The sequence below is a fragment of the Chlorocebus sabaeus genome, chromosome 13 (assembly GCF_047675955.1).
Source record: "Chlorocebus sabaeus isolate Y175 chromosome 13, mChlSab1.0.hap1, whole genome shotgun sequence".
Classification (NCBI taxonomy): Eukaryota; Metazoa; Chordata; class Mammalia; order Primates; family Cercopithecidae; genus Chlorocebus; species Chlorocebus sabaeus.
In genome coordinates this window covers 92716516-92736886 of record NC_132916.1, presented here as the reverse complement: position 1 = coordinate 92736886, position 20371 = coordinate 92716516, and the positions used below count along the sequence as shown (strand labels likewise).

At 35.7% G+C, this 20371-nt stretch overlaps 1 protein-coding gene across 15 annotated transcripts in view; it reads left to right on the top strand.

The window, feature by feature from the left end:
• Nucleotides 1–20371, top strand: part of DOP1A (DOP1 leucine zipper like protein A) — a 106871-nt gene that overhangs the window by 30780 nt on the left and 55720 nt on the right. For 9 of the 15 annotated variants that reach the window (XR_012095082.1, XM_073022620.1, XM_073022622.1 and 6 more), the window contains exons 2-6: nucleotides 2970–3062; nucleotides 3164–3354; nucleotides 6893–7074; nucleotides 15126–15296; nucleotides 17658–17851. Coding sequence is in view for 13 of the 15 variants with exons in the window: in XM_073022620.1 (XP_072878721.1) it covers nucleotides 3217–3354; nucleotides 6893–7074; nucleotides 15126–15296; nucleotides 17658–17851 (685 nt within the window). In the remaining 2 variants the exon portion in view is untranslated. The other 6 variants (XM_038002205.2, XM_008006461.3, XM_073022618.1 and 3 more) reach the window with 4 other exon arrangements.

Genomic DNA, 20371 nt, shown 5'->3' with positions numbered 1-20371 from the left:
ACTCCAGCACTCCAGCCTGGGTGACAGAGTGAGACTCCATCTCAAAAACAAACTCTGTGTGTGTGTGTGTGTGTGTGTGTGTGTGTGTGTATGTGTATGTATACACACACATATGTATATAATATGATAGTATTCAATATATTCAGAGTTGTGAAGCCATCACTACAATAAATTTTAAAACATTTTTGTCATCCCAAAAAGAAACCCTATATTCATTTTGAGTTCATTCTCCATTTCACACCAATTCCTCTTTTCTTCTTCTCCCCCTACTCTAATCAACCACTAATTTACTTTGTCTCTATAGATTTTTCTATTCTTGACATTTTGTATAAATGGAATCATATACTATGTGGTCTTATGTCAGTGGCTTCTTTCATTTATAATGTTTTCAAGGTTCATGCGTGTTATACCTTGTATCACTATTTCATTCTTTTTTATGACCAAATAATATTCCATTGTATTTTAGTTATTTGTGTGTCAGTTGATGAATATTTGGGTTATTTCTTCTTTTGGCCATTATGAATAATGCTTCTATGAGCATTCACACAAGTTTTTGAGTGGACATATATTTTCATTTCTCTTGTGTCTCCACCATACCTAGGAGTGGAATTTCTGGCTTACAGTAATTCTATGTTGAACCTTGGAGAACTACTACTAGACTGTTTTCCAAAGGAGCCATAGCAATTTATGTTCCTCCAGCAGTGTATGAGGGTTCCAATTTCTACATACCACACTTATTATCATCTATCTTTTTTATTATAACCATCCTAGTAGGCATGAAATATTCTTGTGGTTTTGATTTGTTTCCCTAATTATGTGGAGTGTCATTTTATGTACTTATAGACCATTTGTACATTTTCCTTTTAGAAATGTCCATTCACATCTGTTGCCTACTTTTGAATTATTTGTCTTTTTATTATTGACTTTGAAGAGTTTTTTTATTATCTGAAGTCTCATCAGATGTATGGAGGATTTGTTTTCTCCCATTCTGTCAGTTGTCTTTTCACTTTCTTGATGTTCTTTGCAACATGAAAGTTTTACTTCTTTTTTTCTTTTGTTGCTCGTGTTTTTGGTTTTCTATTTTATTTTATTTATTTTATTTTTTTGAGATGGACTCTCACTCTGTTGCCCAGGCTGGGGTGTAGTGGCGTGGTCTTGCTCACTGCAGCCTCGGACTCCTGGGTTCAAGTGATAGGCCTGCCTCAGCCTCCCTAGTAGCTGAGATTACAGGCATGAGCCACCACAACTGGCTGATTTTTGTATTTTTAGTAGAGACGAGGTTTCACCATGTTGGCCAGCCTGGTCTTGAGCTCCTGACCTCAAGCAATCTGCCTGCCTCGGCCTCCCAAAGTGCTAGGATTATAGGCGTGAGCCACCGTGCCTGGCTGTCAGTTTTATTTCTAAGAAGACTTTGCCTAGCCATAGGTCACAAAGATTTAATCCTACATTTTCTTCTGAGTGTTTTATAGTTCTAGCTGTTACATTTAGATATCTGATCTATTTTAAAGTAACTTTTGTGTAGATGTGAAGGAGTCAACTTTGTTCTTTTGCACATGGGATATTCAGTTATCCCAAACTATTTGTTGGAAAGACTATTCTTACCTTGGTTGAATTGTGTTAGCATCCCCTAAGGCCCACTCTTAGACCTTCCTGTAGGTCCATGCACCCAGCTCTAAAGAAAGGTACCGAGTTTGTTAGAAGTCAGTTGGGATACCAGAAAAATTAAAGGGGAGCCACACTGGTTTTTAAGTAGAACCTTAATTAAATTCTTCCTATTACCCTAGATTATGTATTGCTGTATAACAAATTACCCCTGAACTCAGTGGCCTATAACAAAATCTTCTGTGGGTCTTGAATTTGAGAGACTTAGCTTATGTAATCGTGGCTTCGGGTCGCTCATGAAGTTATAGTCAGGATGCCATTTGGGGCCACAGTCAAATTAAGGCTTGGCTGAGGATGGAGGATCTGCTTCTAAGATGGCTCAATCACATGGCTGTACAGAAAGCTTTAGCTCCTTGTCACGAGACCTGCCTTCTCCATAGGGATCCTTGAAAGTGTCTTCATGATGTGGCAGCTAGCTCTTCCGCAGAACTAATGATAAGAGAGTAAAGAGGAAACCAAAGTGCTTTTATAACCTGTTGGCCGTTACACATTGTCTCTTCTACCCTATTCTTTTCATTAGAAATGAGTCACAAAGTTGACCCCAAGGTGCTGGGGGATTAGGCACCACTTTTTCAACGAAATATCAAAGAATTTGTAAATTTGTTTTTTTCACTTTAATAGAGACAGAATCTTGCTCTGTCACCCAGTCATTTTCGTTGCAGCCTTGATCTCTTGGGCTCAAGCTGTCTTCTCACTTCAGCCTCCTGCGTAGCTGGGACTACAGGTGCCACCCTGCCTGGCTAATTTTTATTTTTATATTTTTTTAGAGACAGGATCTCACTGTGTTGCCAGTGCTGGTCTTGAAACCTTGACCTTAGGCCATACTCCATCCTCCAGCTTCCCAAGTAGCTGGGATTACAGGTGTGAGCCACTGTACTCAGCTGTGGACATACTTTAAACCACCACATGTTCTTGTCAGTTTTATTCGAAGTAAAGTCTAATTCTAACAGCTAATGGGCCTTCATATTAGATGCTCACTTACTACTTAATAAAATGATCTCCGAGTCATTTTTTTTTTCTTTCTTCCCCTGTGTTCTTGATTCTTCCAATCTAACCAGACTTAGTGTATTTTAGGATCAAAACAAAGTGGAGGAGCATATATGTGTGTATATATATGTACATATATATGTATACATATTTGTATATACACACACACCCATATATATCAGAAATGTTACATAAACAAATATGACAGAGAAATAACATGATTTCTAAATTGAAGTAAGTATAAGAAAATTTTCTAAATTGAAATAAGTATAAGAAAATTTTACTGACTAAATTTTCACAGTCATTTTTCCAATTCCTAGGAAGGAACACACAAGTAGTTATCTTTCAGGCTGTCTTTGAATACTTCCATGACCCTGAACACTAGCTGAGGAGAGTTTCAACCACTGCTAACAGTAAGAAACATTTTCAAGTTAGTCATTACCTTTGTAGTAAGATCATATGAACCTATTTTAATACTTTGTAACCTTGGTTCCTCCTGCAAACTCTTTTGTAGGTAATGACTTTACATGAGTTTGGAACTGGTCTCTAGTGGGAAGTTGTGGGAGGATGAACACAGAAGAGCTGGAGTTATTGAGTGACTCCAAATACAGAAACTATGTAGCCGCAATTGACAAAGCACTAAAGAATTTTGAATACTCCAGTGAATGGGCAGATTTGATATCAGCACTTGGAAAACTTAATAAGGTATGTCTGTATTATCCATTTCATAAAAGGAGTAAAAATTAGAAATCTGTGTTTGTACTTGTTAGATTTCTCTAAATCTTGAAGTAAGAATGCAAAATCATAAATGAACCTTAGATTACTATTGGTAGTGCTGTTTTTCTTCATGAGTTGCATGCCTGTGTAGTCAAGCATATTGTTAAGGCTTTGGAAGTTTTAATTCAAAGAAATAACAGTGCTTGAAAAATATGTAGTTATCGCCATGATTATTAGCTATAAAAACAAAAGAAAAGGAAGCAAATATGCTATGAGGGCTAGTAAATTTCCATAATGGAGCATCAGATATGGTGCTGGAATTCCTGGCAGCAAAATGAATTTCCTACAAATGGAAAGCAGTAATTCCTGTGTTCTTTCCAAATGGTATATAGCAGAAGGAAACATTTTCTATCCTGGCAAGCTATAGTTATAATTCGGTACTTCTTACAAAGGCAATTATATACAAGCAGTTGCTTATGCCTTGCAGCTTGTCCTTGAGTAATTCTTCTTGACATGTCTGGTTTTTATTCCGTTATTGTTGTGGCATCATTGATCAACTTCTGGCTCTTCATTTTGACCTTTTTATTTTTTAAACATCAATTTTTTTCACCACATACCCATAGTTAAGGTTTTTTTTGTTTGTTTTTTTTTTAATTGTTATTGAATGAGAGTGCTTCTGAATATTAAAGGGCTTAGATAGGAAAGGAGTGGTCTTCCAAAAACTATTTTCTATTTTATTTGAGATAAGGTTTTACTCTTTCACCCAGGCTGAAGTCCAGTGGCATGATCATAGCTCATTGCAGACTCCTGGGCTCAAGGGATCCTCCCACCTCAGCCTTCTCAGTAGGTGGGACTGCAGGCATGCCACCATGCCTGGCTAGTTATTATTTTTGTTTTTTTAGAGACAGGATCTTGCTATGTTGATGAAGGTGGTCTTGAACTCTTGGCCTCAAGTGATCCTCCCACCTCAGCCTCACAAAGTGCTGGAATTACAGGCATTAGCCACCACACCCAGCCTATCAAATAGCTTAACATACAAATTAGGAAAGAAATTTGTCTTAAAATACATACTAAGATGTGTGGGGAAAAGAATACATATTGTTTTGCCTCTGCTTTCACACCACAACAATCAATGCAGAAGACTTCTATAACCCTAAAACAAGTGATTATTTCTCCCTTACCAGCAAGCAAGCAGTTCTATAGTGGATACCAACTGGATGTGCTGCAGTTCAATTTGGACACTATCTACCTGGAGATAGTATCAGATCCCACAGGTTGAGGGCTGAGCCTCATAAGACTGTTCCCCTCTTTTGATGCCAATCACAAGCCCCAGTTTGTTTTACCTGTGCTTCTGATCAACTGGCTATAAAGTTCCACAATCCTTTCTTTAGGTTTAATTTGCTAGAGTGACTCACAGAACTTAAGGTACTGGTTCATTATAAAAGACATTACAAAGGATACAAGTGAAGAGATGCATAGGGTGAGGTCTGGGTGAAGGGATGTAGAACCTTCATGCCTTCTCCAGAAGCGCCACCCTCCAGGAACCTCCACTTGTGTTCAGCTGGCCCGGACGCTCTCTAATCATCCTTTTGGGCCTTTTGAGACTTCGTTGGATAGGCATGATTGAAGCATGAACAGCTGTGCAGAAATGTGTTAGGACATAAAATATTTGATCCAATACTAACAGACAAAGTGGGGGAACCCAGCAAGACCCGTCTGTCAGATTTTTCTTGGCCTCTCTGTACAGCATTCGTTCCTTCTGGGTATGGGGCAGGACCCCTTCTGAAATGGAGGTCTTTGACCTACAATGAGACCAAGTAGTCCAGAGAATTTTGTTACGGCCAGCTCTGAGATAGAAAGGTAGAGGAAGATTCCTGCCTTAGGGAGAAAAAGATGAGCAGAGGGCAGGAAAAAGAGAGAAATTGTTTTCTGAGGCCTGCTTCTGAGGCCCAAAGTTCCCCAATATTATAATAAGGGCTGTGGGAGTTATGAGCCAGGAACCATGGATGAAAACCTAGACACACTCTCACTCACAGTACCACACCAGGATGCTAGTTTTCAACCTGATATGACAGATAATCACTTTGATATCATAAAAAGAAAAATAATCATTTTCAGTATGTCAAGGTTTTGTCTTAAAATTTGATGCAGAAGCTTCTGTTTGACATGTTAGAACTTCTAACATTTATCATTTGAAGTTTGAATAATTCTTTATTTCTTTACAATATCCACAAGAAATTTCATCTAAAAGTACAAGTTTGCTTAAAGGTAGTTAAGTTCTTTTTTTTCTAAAGGGTTCTGAAGAGTCTGTTTCTGAAGATATAGTGGGAACTCTTTTTAAAGGCAGGTCATTAAATGATGGAAATTAATTTGCCTAACTAGGTACATAATTTTTAGATTAATCAATATTCATGAAAATAGATTTCATGGTATCTAGATAACTCAAAGAAGAATACCCAAGTTGTCGATGAAACTTAGCCAAAATTGTGATGGAACAAGACAAGGATTACGTGTGTGTGTGTGTATATATACTCTTATATATACATATATATATATACTCATATATACATATATATACTCGTATATATACATACATATATACACACACACATATATATACACACACACACACTTATACTGCGTTTGGTCATTTCATATATTATGGCAAAAAAAAATCCAGTTACTTTTGCACCAACCTAATATTTCAACCTGTTTATTCCTCTGTAAAATAAGACTTTGTATATTTCTTCTAAATTCCAGTTCTAATATAGTCTATTCATTCTGAGTCTTCACTTTGTGACGTTCTATCAATACTTGATTATAATACTGAATTCTAGGTTCAAACTAAAGGATTACATTTATTATAAGATCTTCTTTACGTAACTAATCTCCTTTGAGTGGTTGATAAGATGGGATCTGTGTACAGAAATTCTGCCCTGACCATTATTTCTAAGGAAATGTTATGGTTGAAATAAATAAAGCAAAAGTTGCTTTGTCCAGTTAGAAAAATCAGTTTATAAAAACAAATGGGCAATGATAATCTCATGTAGATTTTCTTATAAACATTAGAATTACTTACTATAATTTGATATACTGGGACAATGGTTATACCTCTTCCAAGTAACTGTAAATATCTATTGTGAGGCCAGACTTTATTTCAAAGTAGTAAAAATAGGTTGAAGGCTGTAACATTCCATGTTCCAGCTGTCTTCTCACATCAAATATTGAAAATTTACCAAAAAAAATCTAAAATGCCTCTCTTCTCCATAAATTTGTTTTGGAAATTATCATTTTTCATTAAAAATGTTATTCTGTTAACAGGTAACAAGTTTATTTTTTAAACAAATTAATAAAGTTTGTTACATTTCCTCAGTTTTAACTTTAAATATGGTGTATGTAGGCAAATGTAGCTAACAAAACACAAAGATCTACAATTAACATTTTTTATAATACTATGCTAGAAAATGGAAGTAAAATGAATGTAATATTTTGCTTTTCTCAACTACATTAAAATGCTTTCTTCAAGGTTTTACAGAATAATGCAAAGTACCAAGTAGTACCCAAAAAGCTGACCATAGGCAAACGCCTAGCTCAATGTCTACATCCAGCATTACCAGGTGGAGTTCATCGGAAGGCACTTGAAACATATGAAATTATCTTCAAAATAATTGGACCTAAGCGACTTGCCAAAGATCTTTTTTTATATAGGTAAGAATAATTTTACTCTCTCTATATATACACAAATAATATAAAGAAAATTTATTGCTAAACTATTTTATACTTACTAAAAACTACAAAATTGAAAATTCCTTAATGATTAGAAGTTTTCAGATATCACTCTTTGTTTTGTGTTTTTTTGAGACGGAGTCTTGCTCTGTCACCCAGGCTGGAGTGCAGTGGCAGGATCTTGGCTCACTGCAAGCTCCGCCTCCCGGGTTCACGCCATTCTCCTGCCTCAGCCTCCCCAGCAGCTGGGACTACAGGCGCACGCTGCCACGCCTGGCTAATTTTTTTGTATTTTTAGTAGAGACAGGGTTTCACCGTGTTAGCCAGGATGGTCTCGATCTCCTGACCTCGTGATCTGCCCGCCTTGGCCTCCCAAAGTGCTGGGATTACAGGCGTGAGCCACCACGCCTGGCCTCAAATATCGATCTTAATATTTGAGTTAAGTGATTCAGAAAAATGTAGAACAGTCTTTAATATTAGTCTTTTTGTTTTTTATTCTTAGATACCATTTATTAAAAGTTTTCCTTCAAAGTTGTTGAGACTATAGTACATTCTACCTTTTTAAGCTTGAAAACTGGCCTGAGAAAAAGATAGGATACCTTGATCTCTCAGCAACTTTCAACATCATTGACTCTTCTCCGCTTAAAACAGTCTTTTCCTTTGGCTTTCATCGTACCACATTTTTCTGTTCAGTTACTCTTTCTCAGTGTCCTTTACCAGTCTTTCCTCCTTTACCCAAACTCCACACAGAGTTTCTTAGGGCTCATTTAGTGCAGCACCTTCTTGTATTTTCACTTTGTAATCTCTCGTTAGGCAAACTTAGCCATACCCATGATTTATTTTTTATTTTAAATTTTACTGTGTACATTTAAGATATACAACATGATGTGAGATACCTACAGATAATGAAACAATTACTATAGATAAACTAATGTAGCCATCATCTTACATAATTATCTATTTTTTGTGTATGTGACAGGGGCAGTTAAAATCTATTCATTTAGTAAAAATCCCAAATAAAATATTATTAATTATAGTCTTCATGTTGTACATTAGATCCCTAGATTTGTTCATGTGACATTTCCCATTTTCTCCTGCCCGTGGTAACAACTGTTTTATCTTCTATATGCTGACTCCCAACTGGACATTTCCAGTGCTGGCAGCAGCTTTAAACTCCTGTTTGCTTGACATCTCCATATAGATCTTGAAAGGCAACTAAAGTTCAACCTGTTTAAAACTAAACTTTCCTCTTCTCCTATTAACCTGACCTTCCTGCAATGTACTATATTAAAGCTCAATAAATGGTATCACCATCTATCGATTTATACAACCCTCAGATCCGAGAGCCACACTTGTTACCTTGTTTTCCCCACCCACGTTTTCCCACCTCTGGTGTACATAGTCTGTTGTTCAGAGTTATGTCTCATGGTGGTTAAGAGAAGAGATGGTAGAGTCAAACTAGCTCTGTTATCTTTGGCCTTTGTCCTCACCTGTTTGTGTTTGTGTCCTCACTTGCACAACAGAAATAAGATTATCAACCTCATAGGGTGGTTAATGGAATTGAAAGACTTCATACATGTAAAATGCAATGGGCAACTTATAGTAAGTTCTTAATACGTGTTAGCTACTATTCTGATATATGTCTCAAATACGTCTACTTCCCTGAACCTTCACTGGCAGCATGCAGTCAAAACATCGTCTCTAGCTTGGGCTTCATCACTGACCTAACATTCATCCACCATCTGTTCTTATCCTCTTCTACCCTGTTCTCCACATAGTACCAGTGTAATCTTTTTAATATATTAAATAATGTTACTCTCTTGCTAAAAAGCTCTATTGACTTCTTCTCAGCACACTTAAGAAAAAAAATAAGAAAAAGGCTTTAATATGGCTTTGAATAATTCCTGAAGTACTGTGACCCTGGCTCTGTCAGTGACCGCAACTCTTAATAAACTAAAACTAAACTATTATTATTTTCCCCCCAATTTATTCCACTCAGGTCAACAGGTCTCTTTGCTTATTATTCCTCGTTTTCTTTGCTATTCTCTTGATCTGTAATTCTCAAATCCAGGTCTCTGATGAGATATCAGCTCCTCAGAGGACTTGCTTAGTTATTATCTGAAATGGTCCTTCTTCCACATTTTTATCCCTAGTATTCTGTTCCATTGTGATATGTTTTTAGGTAGGTTTTTAAATTATTATTATTTATTCTGTTGGTATTTGTTGGACTTCAAAAAAATCTATAAATTGGATAAAAAGGAATGAAATAATGGCATTCACAGCAACCTGAATGGAATTGGAGACCATTGTTCTAAATGAAGTAACTCAGGAATGGAAAAACAAACATCGTATTTTCTCACTCATAAGTGGGAGCTAAGCTATGAGGATGCAAAGGCATAGAATGATACAGTGAACTTTGGGGACCTAGGAGAAAGGGTGTAACAGGGTGAGTGGTAATAGACTACACTTTGCGTACAGTATACACTGCTTGGGTGATGGGTGCACCAAAATCTCAGAAATCGCCACTAAAGAACTTATTCATGTAACCAAACACCACCTTTTCCTCAAAAAACCATTAAAAAATTTTTTTAATTGATGAATTGATGCCTTTCACCCATTTTGGAAAATTTGCAACTACTATCTTTTGAGATTACCTTCACATCTGTTCTCTCCCCACTTACTAGGTCTTCCCACCATGGCTTCTCCATCTCTTAACCATTCTTCATATTTTCTAACTTTTTGTCCTTCTGTGCTGCATTCTCAGGAATTTCTTCTGACCTAGTTTCCAGGTCACTAATTCTGTCTGTCTCTTCTTTTTTTTAACCACTTAACTTTTCTTGTAAACTGTTGATATAATTTACATTCAATAAAATGAACAGATCATAAATGTTCAATGTGTGGTAAGTTTTGACAAATTTAGTCAATTTTGTAGCCACCATTCAAAATAAGATATAGAACATTCTTATCAATGCAGCAAGTTCCCTCCTACCCCTTTCTAGTGGAAACCCCTACTGTCCAACTATATATATTTCCCTCATTCTGCAGCTTTTAAAACTTTCTAAATGGTATTTTTGAAGAACCAAAAGTTCTTTATGCTGTCTTTTGAAGAAAGTTTTTTTTAGTTGATTTATCAACCTTTTATTAAGTAGTCCTTTTTGCTTCTTATTTAAGGAATCTTTGCTTAGTATATTGCTGCTAGAATGTGGAAATATGAAGGTGTTTTTCTGTATTGACATTGTATTCAGAAACTTTGTCAAGTTCACTTGTTCTTTCTAATAGCTTTTGGAATTTTGAGATATAGTCACACTATCTGTGAATGGTGAGTTTTCTGATTTTAATAATTTTATATCTTTTTTTGCCTTATTGTATTGACTAGGGTCTATAGTAGAGTGTTAGTAGGGTCAAGTTTATCTGTCTTATTTCTCATTTCAGGTAGAAAATGTTAAATATTTTTGAAGGTTCAATCAGCCTTTCATTTCTGGAATATATCCAGTTGGCTCATGATTTAGAGTCCTTTTTGTATCAGTGGATTTGCTTACTTTGTTTTTGTTTGTTTGTTTGTTTGTTTTGTAGTTTTACATCTTTGTTTAGTAGAGAATGGCTATGATTTTACATTTTTATCTAATTTTGGTTTCAGGTTTATGCTAAATTTCGTATTGTTCTCTTATTCCGTTCTGTTCAACAGTTTTCATAACATTGGTGTAATTATTTAAGTTTTATCTGAAATTTATCTTTGTGGGAAGATTTGTAATTACAGATTAATTTATTTAGTAGTTATGATACTATTCAGATCTATTTATGTCAGTTTTAGTAAGTTTTTTCTCTCGAAATTTGCCTGTTCTTACTAAATTTTTAGGTGCATCAGCCTAAAGTTCATAATATACTCTTATCTTTGTAACATGTAGGATCTATAGTGATGTCTCCTCTTTCACTTTTGACATTGGTGACTCAAGCCATCCTTTTTTTTTTTAATTGATCAGTCTTATCAGGAGTTTATCAATTTTGTTACTCTTTTTAAAAACCAACTTTTAGTTTTACTGATCCTTCCTACTGTGTATGTGTTCACTCTCTCATTTTTACTCAGATAAGCCTTCTCTGACCACCCTATTTAGAACCTGCCTCTGCTCTAGTCTCCTTGTTATTCTCCTGTAACTTTTTCTCCTCTGCTTTAACATTTATCACCATCTGATACATATGTATGTGTTAAGAGATACAATAATCAAGCAGTTAAAATATGTACATATATACTATCCAAAAAATAAGCTTTATGAGGTTAAAGAACAGAGATTTCTTACTGTGATTTAAGTGCTCTATTCTCAGTATCCTGAGGAACTGACAGAGAGTAGACCCTTAATAAATATTTGTTTAATGAATAAAGAAATGCTATTTGTTATACTCAATTCTTTGATATTTCAAAATATTATTAAAGAGAAATGAGCAAGGAAATATTATTAAAGAGAAATGAACATGAATGTCTTTTTTTTTTTTTTTTTTTTTGAGACGGAGTCTCGCTCTGTCACCCAAGCTGGAGTGCAGTGGTGCAATCTTGTCTCACTGAAACCTCCGCCTCCCAGGTTCAAGCAATTATTCTTCCTCAGCCTCCCAAGTAACTAGGATTACAGGCACATGCCACCACCGTAAAAAAATACCCAGCTAATTTTTGTATTTTCAGTAGAGACAGGGTTTCACTATGGTGGCCAGGCTGGTCTCGAACTCCTGACTTTGTGATCCTCCTGCCTTGGCCTCCCAAAGTGCTGGGATTACAGGCATGAGCCACTGCGCCCAGTCGAGCATGGATGTCTTAAAAATAGTATGTAAAGCCAGTAAAGGTATTTTTAATAGTAGTAAATAATACATTCAAAGAATGATGTTAAGAAAACTGAGCATTGCCAAATCAGTGTTGCATGTGATTATCTAATAATTGATAGATTTTCCTTTCTTAAAGCAAGATTTACATAATTCATGCCTGCTACTTTCTACCTCTTAACAGAAAGTTTAAGCAGCACAGTTATTCTTCATTTGTAGTATACCTATTTTTATCATTAGTATGTTACATAAAATTAAACCTAGAATACCATTTCTAAATATGGCAGATATTCTTGTATACATACACACACGTTATGGAGTAAATGATATCATTGTTCTATACTTTTTTGAAGTATAACTATTTTAAAAACTAAAGTTTATATTAAATGTAGATATGTTTATTTTTAATTAATGATTTTTTCATTTCAAGGTTTACGGTTTAACATAATTAAATACAAATGCTTTTAAAGTTCTATAACCTATTACATGATGTAATATCATATTGCCTCTTCAAGCTTATTTCTTTTTAATGTGATACAGTGTACAAAGATGTTACTAAGAAGGCTAGAAGTGGAGTTTGAATGCCTTAAAATATTTAGATGGGTATGTAAAGTGAGCTTTTGGTAATACAAATCTGGATTGCAGATTAGACAGATACTATAAAGCAGTCAGCATTTAGGTGGCAGTTGAAGCCAAGAGAATAATTGAAATTACCTAGGTACATTGTAAATCACAAGGAGGAAAAAAGGAATGAGGACATTTTGAGAGTATTTAGGAGTCTCAGTATTTAAATATCAGGTGGGGGGAAGTAGCCTGTGAAAAAGAGTCAGAGATAGTGTACCAGGAGGCTGGGCTCAGCGGCTCACGCCTGTAAATCCCAGCACTCTGGGAGGCCGAGGTGAGTGGATTACCTGTGGTCAGGAGTTCAAGACCAGACTGCCCAACATGTCAAAACCCCATCTCAACTAAAAATATAAAATTAGCCGGGTGTGGTGGTGAGTGCCTGTAATACTACCTACTGGGGAGGCTGAGGCATGAGAATCACTTGAACTCGGGAGGTGGAGGTTTCAGTGAGCCAGTTGCACCACTGCACATCAGCATGGGCAGCAGAGTGAGACTCCGTCTAAGAAAAAAAAAAGCGAAAATGTACCAGGAGACAAAGCAGTCCTGGAAGTCAAGAAGGAAAGGTGCTTCAAGAGAATGCTCTGGTTAATAGTATCAGATGTTAAATTAAATAGGATAAGGTCTGAAGATAGAGCATTGGATCTGGCAGTTGGTAGACATTGGTGACCAAAATGAGAACAGTTTCAGTGGAGGGAGTAGAAGTATCATGATTGATTAATGATGGAAGGTAATAAATAGAAGAAATTCACATATGTATTTTAATAATTGATAGAGAATGGTAGCTTTAAGACAGAAGGTTAGTTAGAATAAAGATTTTGGGGTTTGGTTATTGCTGTTACTTTTTTCTTGTTTTAGAATTATGAGGAAATATGTGAGTACATTTGTATTAAAAAGCAAAGATGTCAGTTCAGGAAGAAAGAAATTACAGAAAAGAAAAACGATAATGGATGATGCAGGTCCCTGGACAGGCGGGTCATGGCCCTGGGCACATTGGAAAAAAGGTAGCCTGGAAGAGACTGAGAGACTATGGCTGTATCTTTAGATCAAACAGTACCTAAAATGACAGACAGAAGAGTAGAAAGCTGAAGCCATTTTTACTTGATGATTTCTATTTTTTATAAACTAGGAGCAAGAGAGATTCCTAATTCATTTGTTCTTCACTTGCTAAGTACAGGACATGGTGCTTGAAACTTAGGATACAGAAATAAAAATATAGTCATGGTCCTTTGTTTTCTGATATTTACAGTCTGTTGGAAAAGATAGACATTAAGCAATTCAGATAAAGAATGATAAGCGCGTTTTGGTAAGTAAATATTGTGTACTATGAGAACATCAAATAGGGGGCCTAACCTAGTCTAATTAGGAGATAGTCTCCCTAAGGAAATGGCTTCTTAGGCTGAGGCCTGAAAGTTTGGGAATCCCCCAAAGAGGGTATAAGTAAGGGAGTGAGAATTGTATCTGTCAGAGCAGCATATGGAAAGGTATGGGCACTAAAAAGAGCATAGAAGGTTCTGAAAGGAACTAGAAAGGAATTCTTCAGTATAGCTGGAGCAGAGGGTACAGGAGTAAAATTGGTGAGTATATATGGACTGTTTAGAGGTATGTAGTAGCCATTTTTTAAAAGATGTTAAAGGCCACATTGGCAATGGGAACTCATTGAAAAGTTTTACCGAGAGCTGCTTCAGGGCAATAATGAACCAATACATGTTAAAACATGAAGAGTAAGATACGATAGCAGCTGCTTCTAGGTAGCTATCTGGTGGAGATACAATTTGTTATATTCAAAAAATATCTAGGAGAGTGACTTGGAGAGAGAACTTGATGACCTTGATAACTGATTGCAGGTTAGAGTAGAAAATTATTATTATTTTTTTAATTTTCGAATCCAGGGTCTGACTCTGTCACCCTGGCTGGAGTACAGTGTCATGATCACAGCTCATTGCAGCCTCTACCTCCCAGGTTCAAGCAGTCCTCTACTCTCAGCCTCCCGAGTAGCTGGGACTGCAGGCACATGCCACTGTGCCCAGCTAATTTTTATTTTTTGTAGAGATGAGGTCTCACTATGTTTCCTGAGCTAGTCTTAAACTCCTTTGCCTAAGCAGTCCTCCTACCTCAGCCTTCCAAAGTGCTTGGATTACAGGCATGAGCCAACTTCCCCAGCCAGGTTAGAGCAGAAGATTTTTAAAGCTACTCATGAGGCTGAGGCAGGAGGATTGCATGAGTCAAGGATCAGTTCTAGATTTATAGCTTTTGGTCAGCCAGATAGATAGTGATGCCATATTTGGACATGACAGTTATTACAGGGAAGGCACATGTTTTGCTGGGGCACATCAGGGGAGAATTCTGTTTTGGAATTGTGAAATATGAGGACTTTGTGAAACAGCTAGGTAGCTATTGGGTTTATAAGTATAAAACCCAGGTGAGAGAACTGGTCTGTTTTAATGGATGTAGTTATTAATATACAGGTATCATTTTAGGCCAATCAGTATAACTTTTTCATCAGAAATAAATAAAATATTTATACATATAATTGTGTATGAATTAATATTGTATAGTTATTTTGCTTCCCTCTCCTCGTCTTTTTTTTTTTTTTTTTTAAATAGTTCTGGATTATTTCCTCTTCTTGCAAATGCTGCCATGTCTGTGAAGCCAACATTGCTCAGTTTGTATGAGATATATTATCTGCCTTTGGGTAAAACACTGAAACCTGGTCTACAGGGATTGCTTACTGGTATTCTTCCTGGCTTAGAAGAAGGATCAGAGTACTATGAGAGGTAAGATCATATTTGGTGCAGTTATGTAATTGAAGTCATGGATTTGTCAGTAAGCATATTTAGGTAAAATATGTTTTAGCATCACGAATGAATTATTATAGACAGTTCAGTATATCACATGAATATTTCTATAGCAATGAAACATTATAGTTTAGTCTGTGTATCATACTGAAAATATAGCTAGTGGTAAAAGCATAGACTTCGGAGGTGGATGTACTGAGTTGAAGTCTTGCCTATACAGACACTGAGCTTAGGGAAGTTTTCTTAATGTCCGAACTTTGTTCAGTTTCCTCATCTTTAAAACAAACATAATATCCTTTTATTTGTGTTATTCTAATAGCAAATCACCTAGTCCTTTGCCAAGCACATATAAGTCACTCAAGAAAATTGTGACCCATAACTTAAAATAATATAACAGATAGGACATGTAGATTAGTGATGAGGATGGAAGATTAGTCTATGCACTAACAATTTTTAAGTTGCTAATGGGGAAAAATAGCTTAGTACCAGTGCAGTGCTGTTTCCTTAGTTGTTGACATGGTACTCTTGATACCTAACTGTTCAAATGAAGTTATTTGATCTGTTTGGACCCTATTATTATTTTTGGTGAGTTGATAATTGTAGGCAGTGCATGATGGCATTAAGTATCTCTAATATCTCATTACTAATATTCTTATTAAAACACTGAGTTGAAGTAGCAAAAATAGAAAATACCAAACTTACTTTATGAGTAGACATAATTATTTAAATATTCAAGTACATTGCCTAGTTACTGTTTTTCAGCTGCTCTCCTCATGCAGTAAGAATCTAATTCTTAATATATTGAATTACCTTTTTAAAGTCTCCTTGGAGAAAAAATAATTTTGTCCTCAAAGCTAATCAGTTGCTTTTATTAAGTTTTCTTTTTTTTTTTTTTTTTTTTGAGACAGAATCTCACTGTCACCCCGGCTGGAGTGCAGTGGCCTGATCTCAACTCACTGCAACCTCTGCCTCCCAGGTTCAAGCAATTCTCCTGTCTCAGCCTCCCAAGTAGCTGGGATTACAGGCACCTGCCACCATGACTGGCTAATTTTTATAGTTTTAGTAAAGACAGGGTTTCACCATCTTGGCCAGGCTGGTCTTGAACTCCTGACCTTGTGATCCACCCCCCCCTCGGCCTCCCAAAGTGCTGGGATTATAGGTGCGAGCCACTACATCCGACCCTCTTTTATTTATTTTACTTTTTTACTTATTTGCCTACAGTTTCATAAATGTAATATGAAATTATTTCATTTAGCTTGGAAATCAGTTTTGTTTAAAATAGTTATTTTTCTCTTAAAGGAAGCATGGACTTGATACCACTTATAACTCTGCTAGTTACAATTAAAAATTTAACATAGAAATTGAATAATGATCCTTATAACTGTGGTATCCTATGATTTATCTTGTTAATGTTTTGCTAGGTATTCCATGTAAGTTTTATAAAAGAATTTGTAAATGTTATTCTTTTACCACATAGATAAATTGAGGCCAGAAGAAATTAGTGTTAATATTAAGTAGCAAGTAAACAGTGTGACTCATCAAATTCTCTTCACTATGCTACAGTGTAATAGACTTTTATGTTACTGCATTGTTTATCTTATGTTAAAAATAAGAGTAATTTTTGTCAACTTTTATTTTGGATTCGGAGAGTACATGTGCAAGTTTATTACTTGGGTATATTGCATGACTCTGAGGTTTGGGGTTTGGATGATCCTTTCACCCAGGTAGTGAGCATAGTATTCAATAGGTAGTTTTTAGCCCACCCCCCCACTTCTTCCCTCTTCCCTCTTCTAAAAAGTAATCTTTAACTGTATTCCTTATTAAAGTGGTAAGGCATCTTTGATTTTTATCATAGATCTAATTCATTAAAGTTTTACACTTTATAGTGTGTGATTTCAAAAAGAAAGATTTGAAATGTCCTTTTAAGATTTTGTAGAAAGTCAACAGAACATCTCTTCTACTATAGGATTACTATTAACCAAAATGTATATGATATTTTATTACTTAGAGTACTTTAACAACCTAGTGAGGTAGATAGGTCTTGTGGTGGAGTGTTTTGTTGTTGTTGTTCTCTTCATTTTACAGATGAGGAGACTGAACTTTTAAGAACAATGAAGTGACTTCCTCAACATATGCAGCTAGTAAATGGTGGAGCCAGGACTTAAATTCAGTCCTCTGACTCTAAAGTATATTCTTCTTTCAGTCTTTCACACTTATTTCCAGGGTGGGACATATGACTATAACATGGATGTTTGCATACATTTTTGGAAAAGAACGATTTATTTTTTAAAATATGAGACTAAGTGTTTCCCTTCTTAAACCACTTTATTTATACCTCAGAACAAATACATTGTTGGAAAAGGTTGCTGCTGCTGTGGACCAGTCAGCATTCTACAGTGCCCTGTGGGGTAGTCTTCTCACCAGTCCTGCTGTGCGTTTACCTGGAATCACGTATGTTCTTGCCCATTTAAACAGGAAGCTTTCTATGGAAGATCAACTTTATATAATTGGCAGTGATATTGAGCTAATGGTAGGTCTAAAAATATGGTTGCTCATTTCGCAAATATTTCTTTAGAGCCAGACACTATTCCAGACATATATTGAGGATTGTATAATGAACAAAGTTCCTGTTTTCATCGAGCTTACATTTATCAAGGAAAATTAAAGGCCAAAATAATAATTATTGTTTTTAAAAGCTTAACTCCAGGCCTCAAGTGATCCTCTCACCTTGGCCTCATAGCCTTCTTTATAAGAAGTGAATTTTAGATAAAGTAATATAGCCAGATTCCGTATGGAATTTATGTGAGAAGATGTACTAAAACAGACAGTGAAAGATAATAGGAGGAAAAATCACATTTATTACTTACTTATACAGTATTTTTCTTTTTAATTTCAAGATTAACAAGAGAGGGCAAGCTTTGTATCTCTAGAGTGCTATACTCTTAATAAGAGCAAGGAATACAAAACCCTCAGGGATCATTTTGAAAAACAATTTGATCATAATTTACTTTTTCCCCATATGATTATGACATTACTGATATTTTAATGCATATTTCTGATTAGATTTATTGAAGTTAATTTATGTACACCAAAATTAGCCCTTCTTACACTGTAGAGTTACCTGAATTTTGGCAAGTACATAGAGTCATATAACCACTATTGCAATTAAGATACAGAATATTTACATCACCCTAAAAAGTCCTCTGTGCCTTTTTTTCAGTCACTCCCCTTCCTCTACACTCCCAGGCCCTTAGAAACACTGATCTGTTTACTGTTTCTATAGTTTTGTTTTTTCTAGAATGTTACATAAACCATACTGTATATAAGTGGACTCATTTTTTGTGTTCTTTAAATCCATGTTGGTCAGGCTGGCCTCAAACTCCTGACCTCAGGTGATCGACCCACCTCAGCCTCCCAAGGTGCTGGGATTACAGGCATGAGCCACTGCACCTGGCCTGTGTTCATATACCATTAATCAGCTGATGGACATTTGGGTTGTTTCTATATTTTTTGCCTGTTAAAAATAATGCCCGATTGAACACTCATGTATGAGTTTTAGTATGGACATGTGTTTTTGTTTATTTCGGGTATACATCTAGTAGTGCCATTTCCAAGTTTTTTGGTAACTGTCGAACTTTTTGAAGAACTGGCAAACTTTTTTCCAAAGTGACTGTACCAATTTTTATTCCCACTTGCAGTATATGAAGGTTTCAGTTTCTCCACAGCATTGCCAACACTTGTTGTTGTCTTTTTTATCATAGTCCTCCCAGTGGGTATAAAGTGTTCTCATTGTCATTTTGAGTTGCATTTCCCTAATGACTAACAATGAACATCTTGTGGTTGGTTATTGGCTCTTTGTATATCTTCTTTGAATAAATTTCTATTCAAATCCTTTGCCCATCTTAAAAATTAGATTATTTGCCTCTTTGTTGTTGAATTGTAGGAATTCCTTATATATTCTGGATATTAAACCCTTGTCATATATGATTTGAAAATATTTTCCCCCATTCTGTAGATTGTCTTCTAACATTCTTGATAGAGTCCCATGAAGCAAAAAAGTTTTAATTTTGATCAAGTCCAGTTCATCTAATTTTTTTTCTCTTGCTGCCTGTGCTTTTGATGTTATAGTTAGGAAACCATTATCTAATCCAAGGTACCAGAGATTTACTTTTTTCTTCAATGCGTAAGTTTATTAGAAACTGCCAAACTATTTTCCAAAATGGCTACACTTTTTAAATTCAGGTTTTAAAATATACTGTTAGATTTCTTTTTAATGATTTAATGGAAATTTTAAACAAATCATTTTTGACTTATTTAAACAAATGACACACATGGAAAAATACTTCCCAAATATCACAGTCAAAGGAGTATTCTTTCTAATATTCAAAGAACTGCTATAGACAAAACAAGTAGAAAATGGATTTGAACAGATAATTAACTTAAATAAAAATAATTCAAACATAAAGAGATGGTCAACATTGTAATAAAGAAATAAAAGTTTAAGCTACACCAAGCCAGTTTTCATGTCAGATGGGCAAAAATACAAAAAAAAAACAACAACATATATATATATATATATAGAGAGAGAGAGAGAGCTAAGCAAGCAGGTGGAGAAACAAATTGTCATGTAAAACTGGTGGGAATATAAAGTGATAGAAGCCTAATATAAAGCATTATGCTGTGTATTTATTGACACAGTCTCACTTTGTCACACAGGATGGAGTGCAGTGGCACAATCTTGGCTCACTGCAACCTCCACCTCCAGGGTTCAAGTAAACTCCCTTGCCTCAGCCACCCTAGTAGCTGGGATTACAGGCATGCACCACCACACCCAGCTAATTTTTGTATTTTTAGTAGAGACAGGGTTTCAACATGTTGGCCAGACTGATCTCCAACTCCTGACCAAGTGATCTACCCACCTCAGCCTCCCAAAGTGCTGGGATTACAGGGGTGAGCCACCATGCCTAACGGCATTATGTGTTTAAATTGTAACTGCACATACCCCAAGACCTGACAATTCTATTTTGAGCAATTTATCTTACAGATGTATGTTA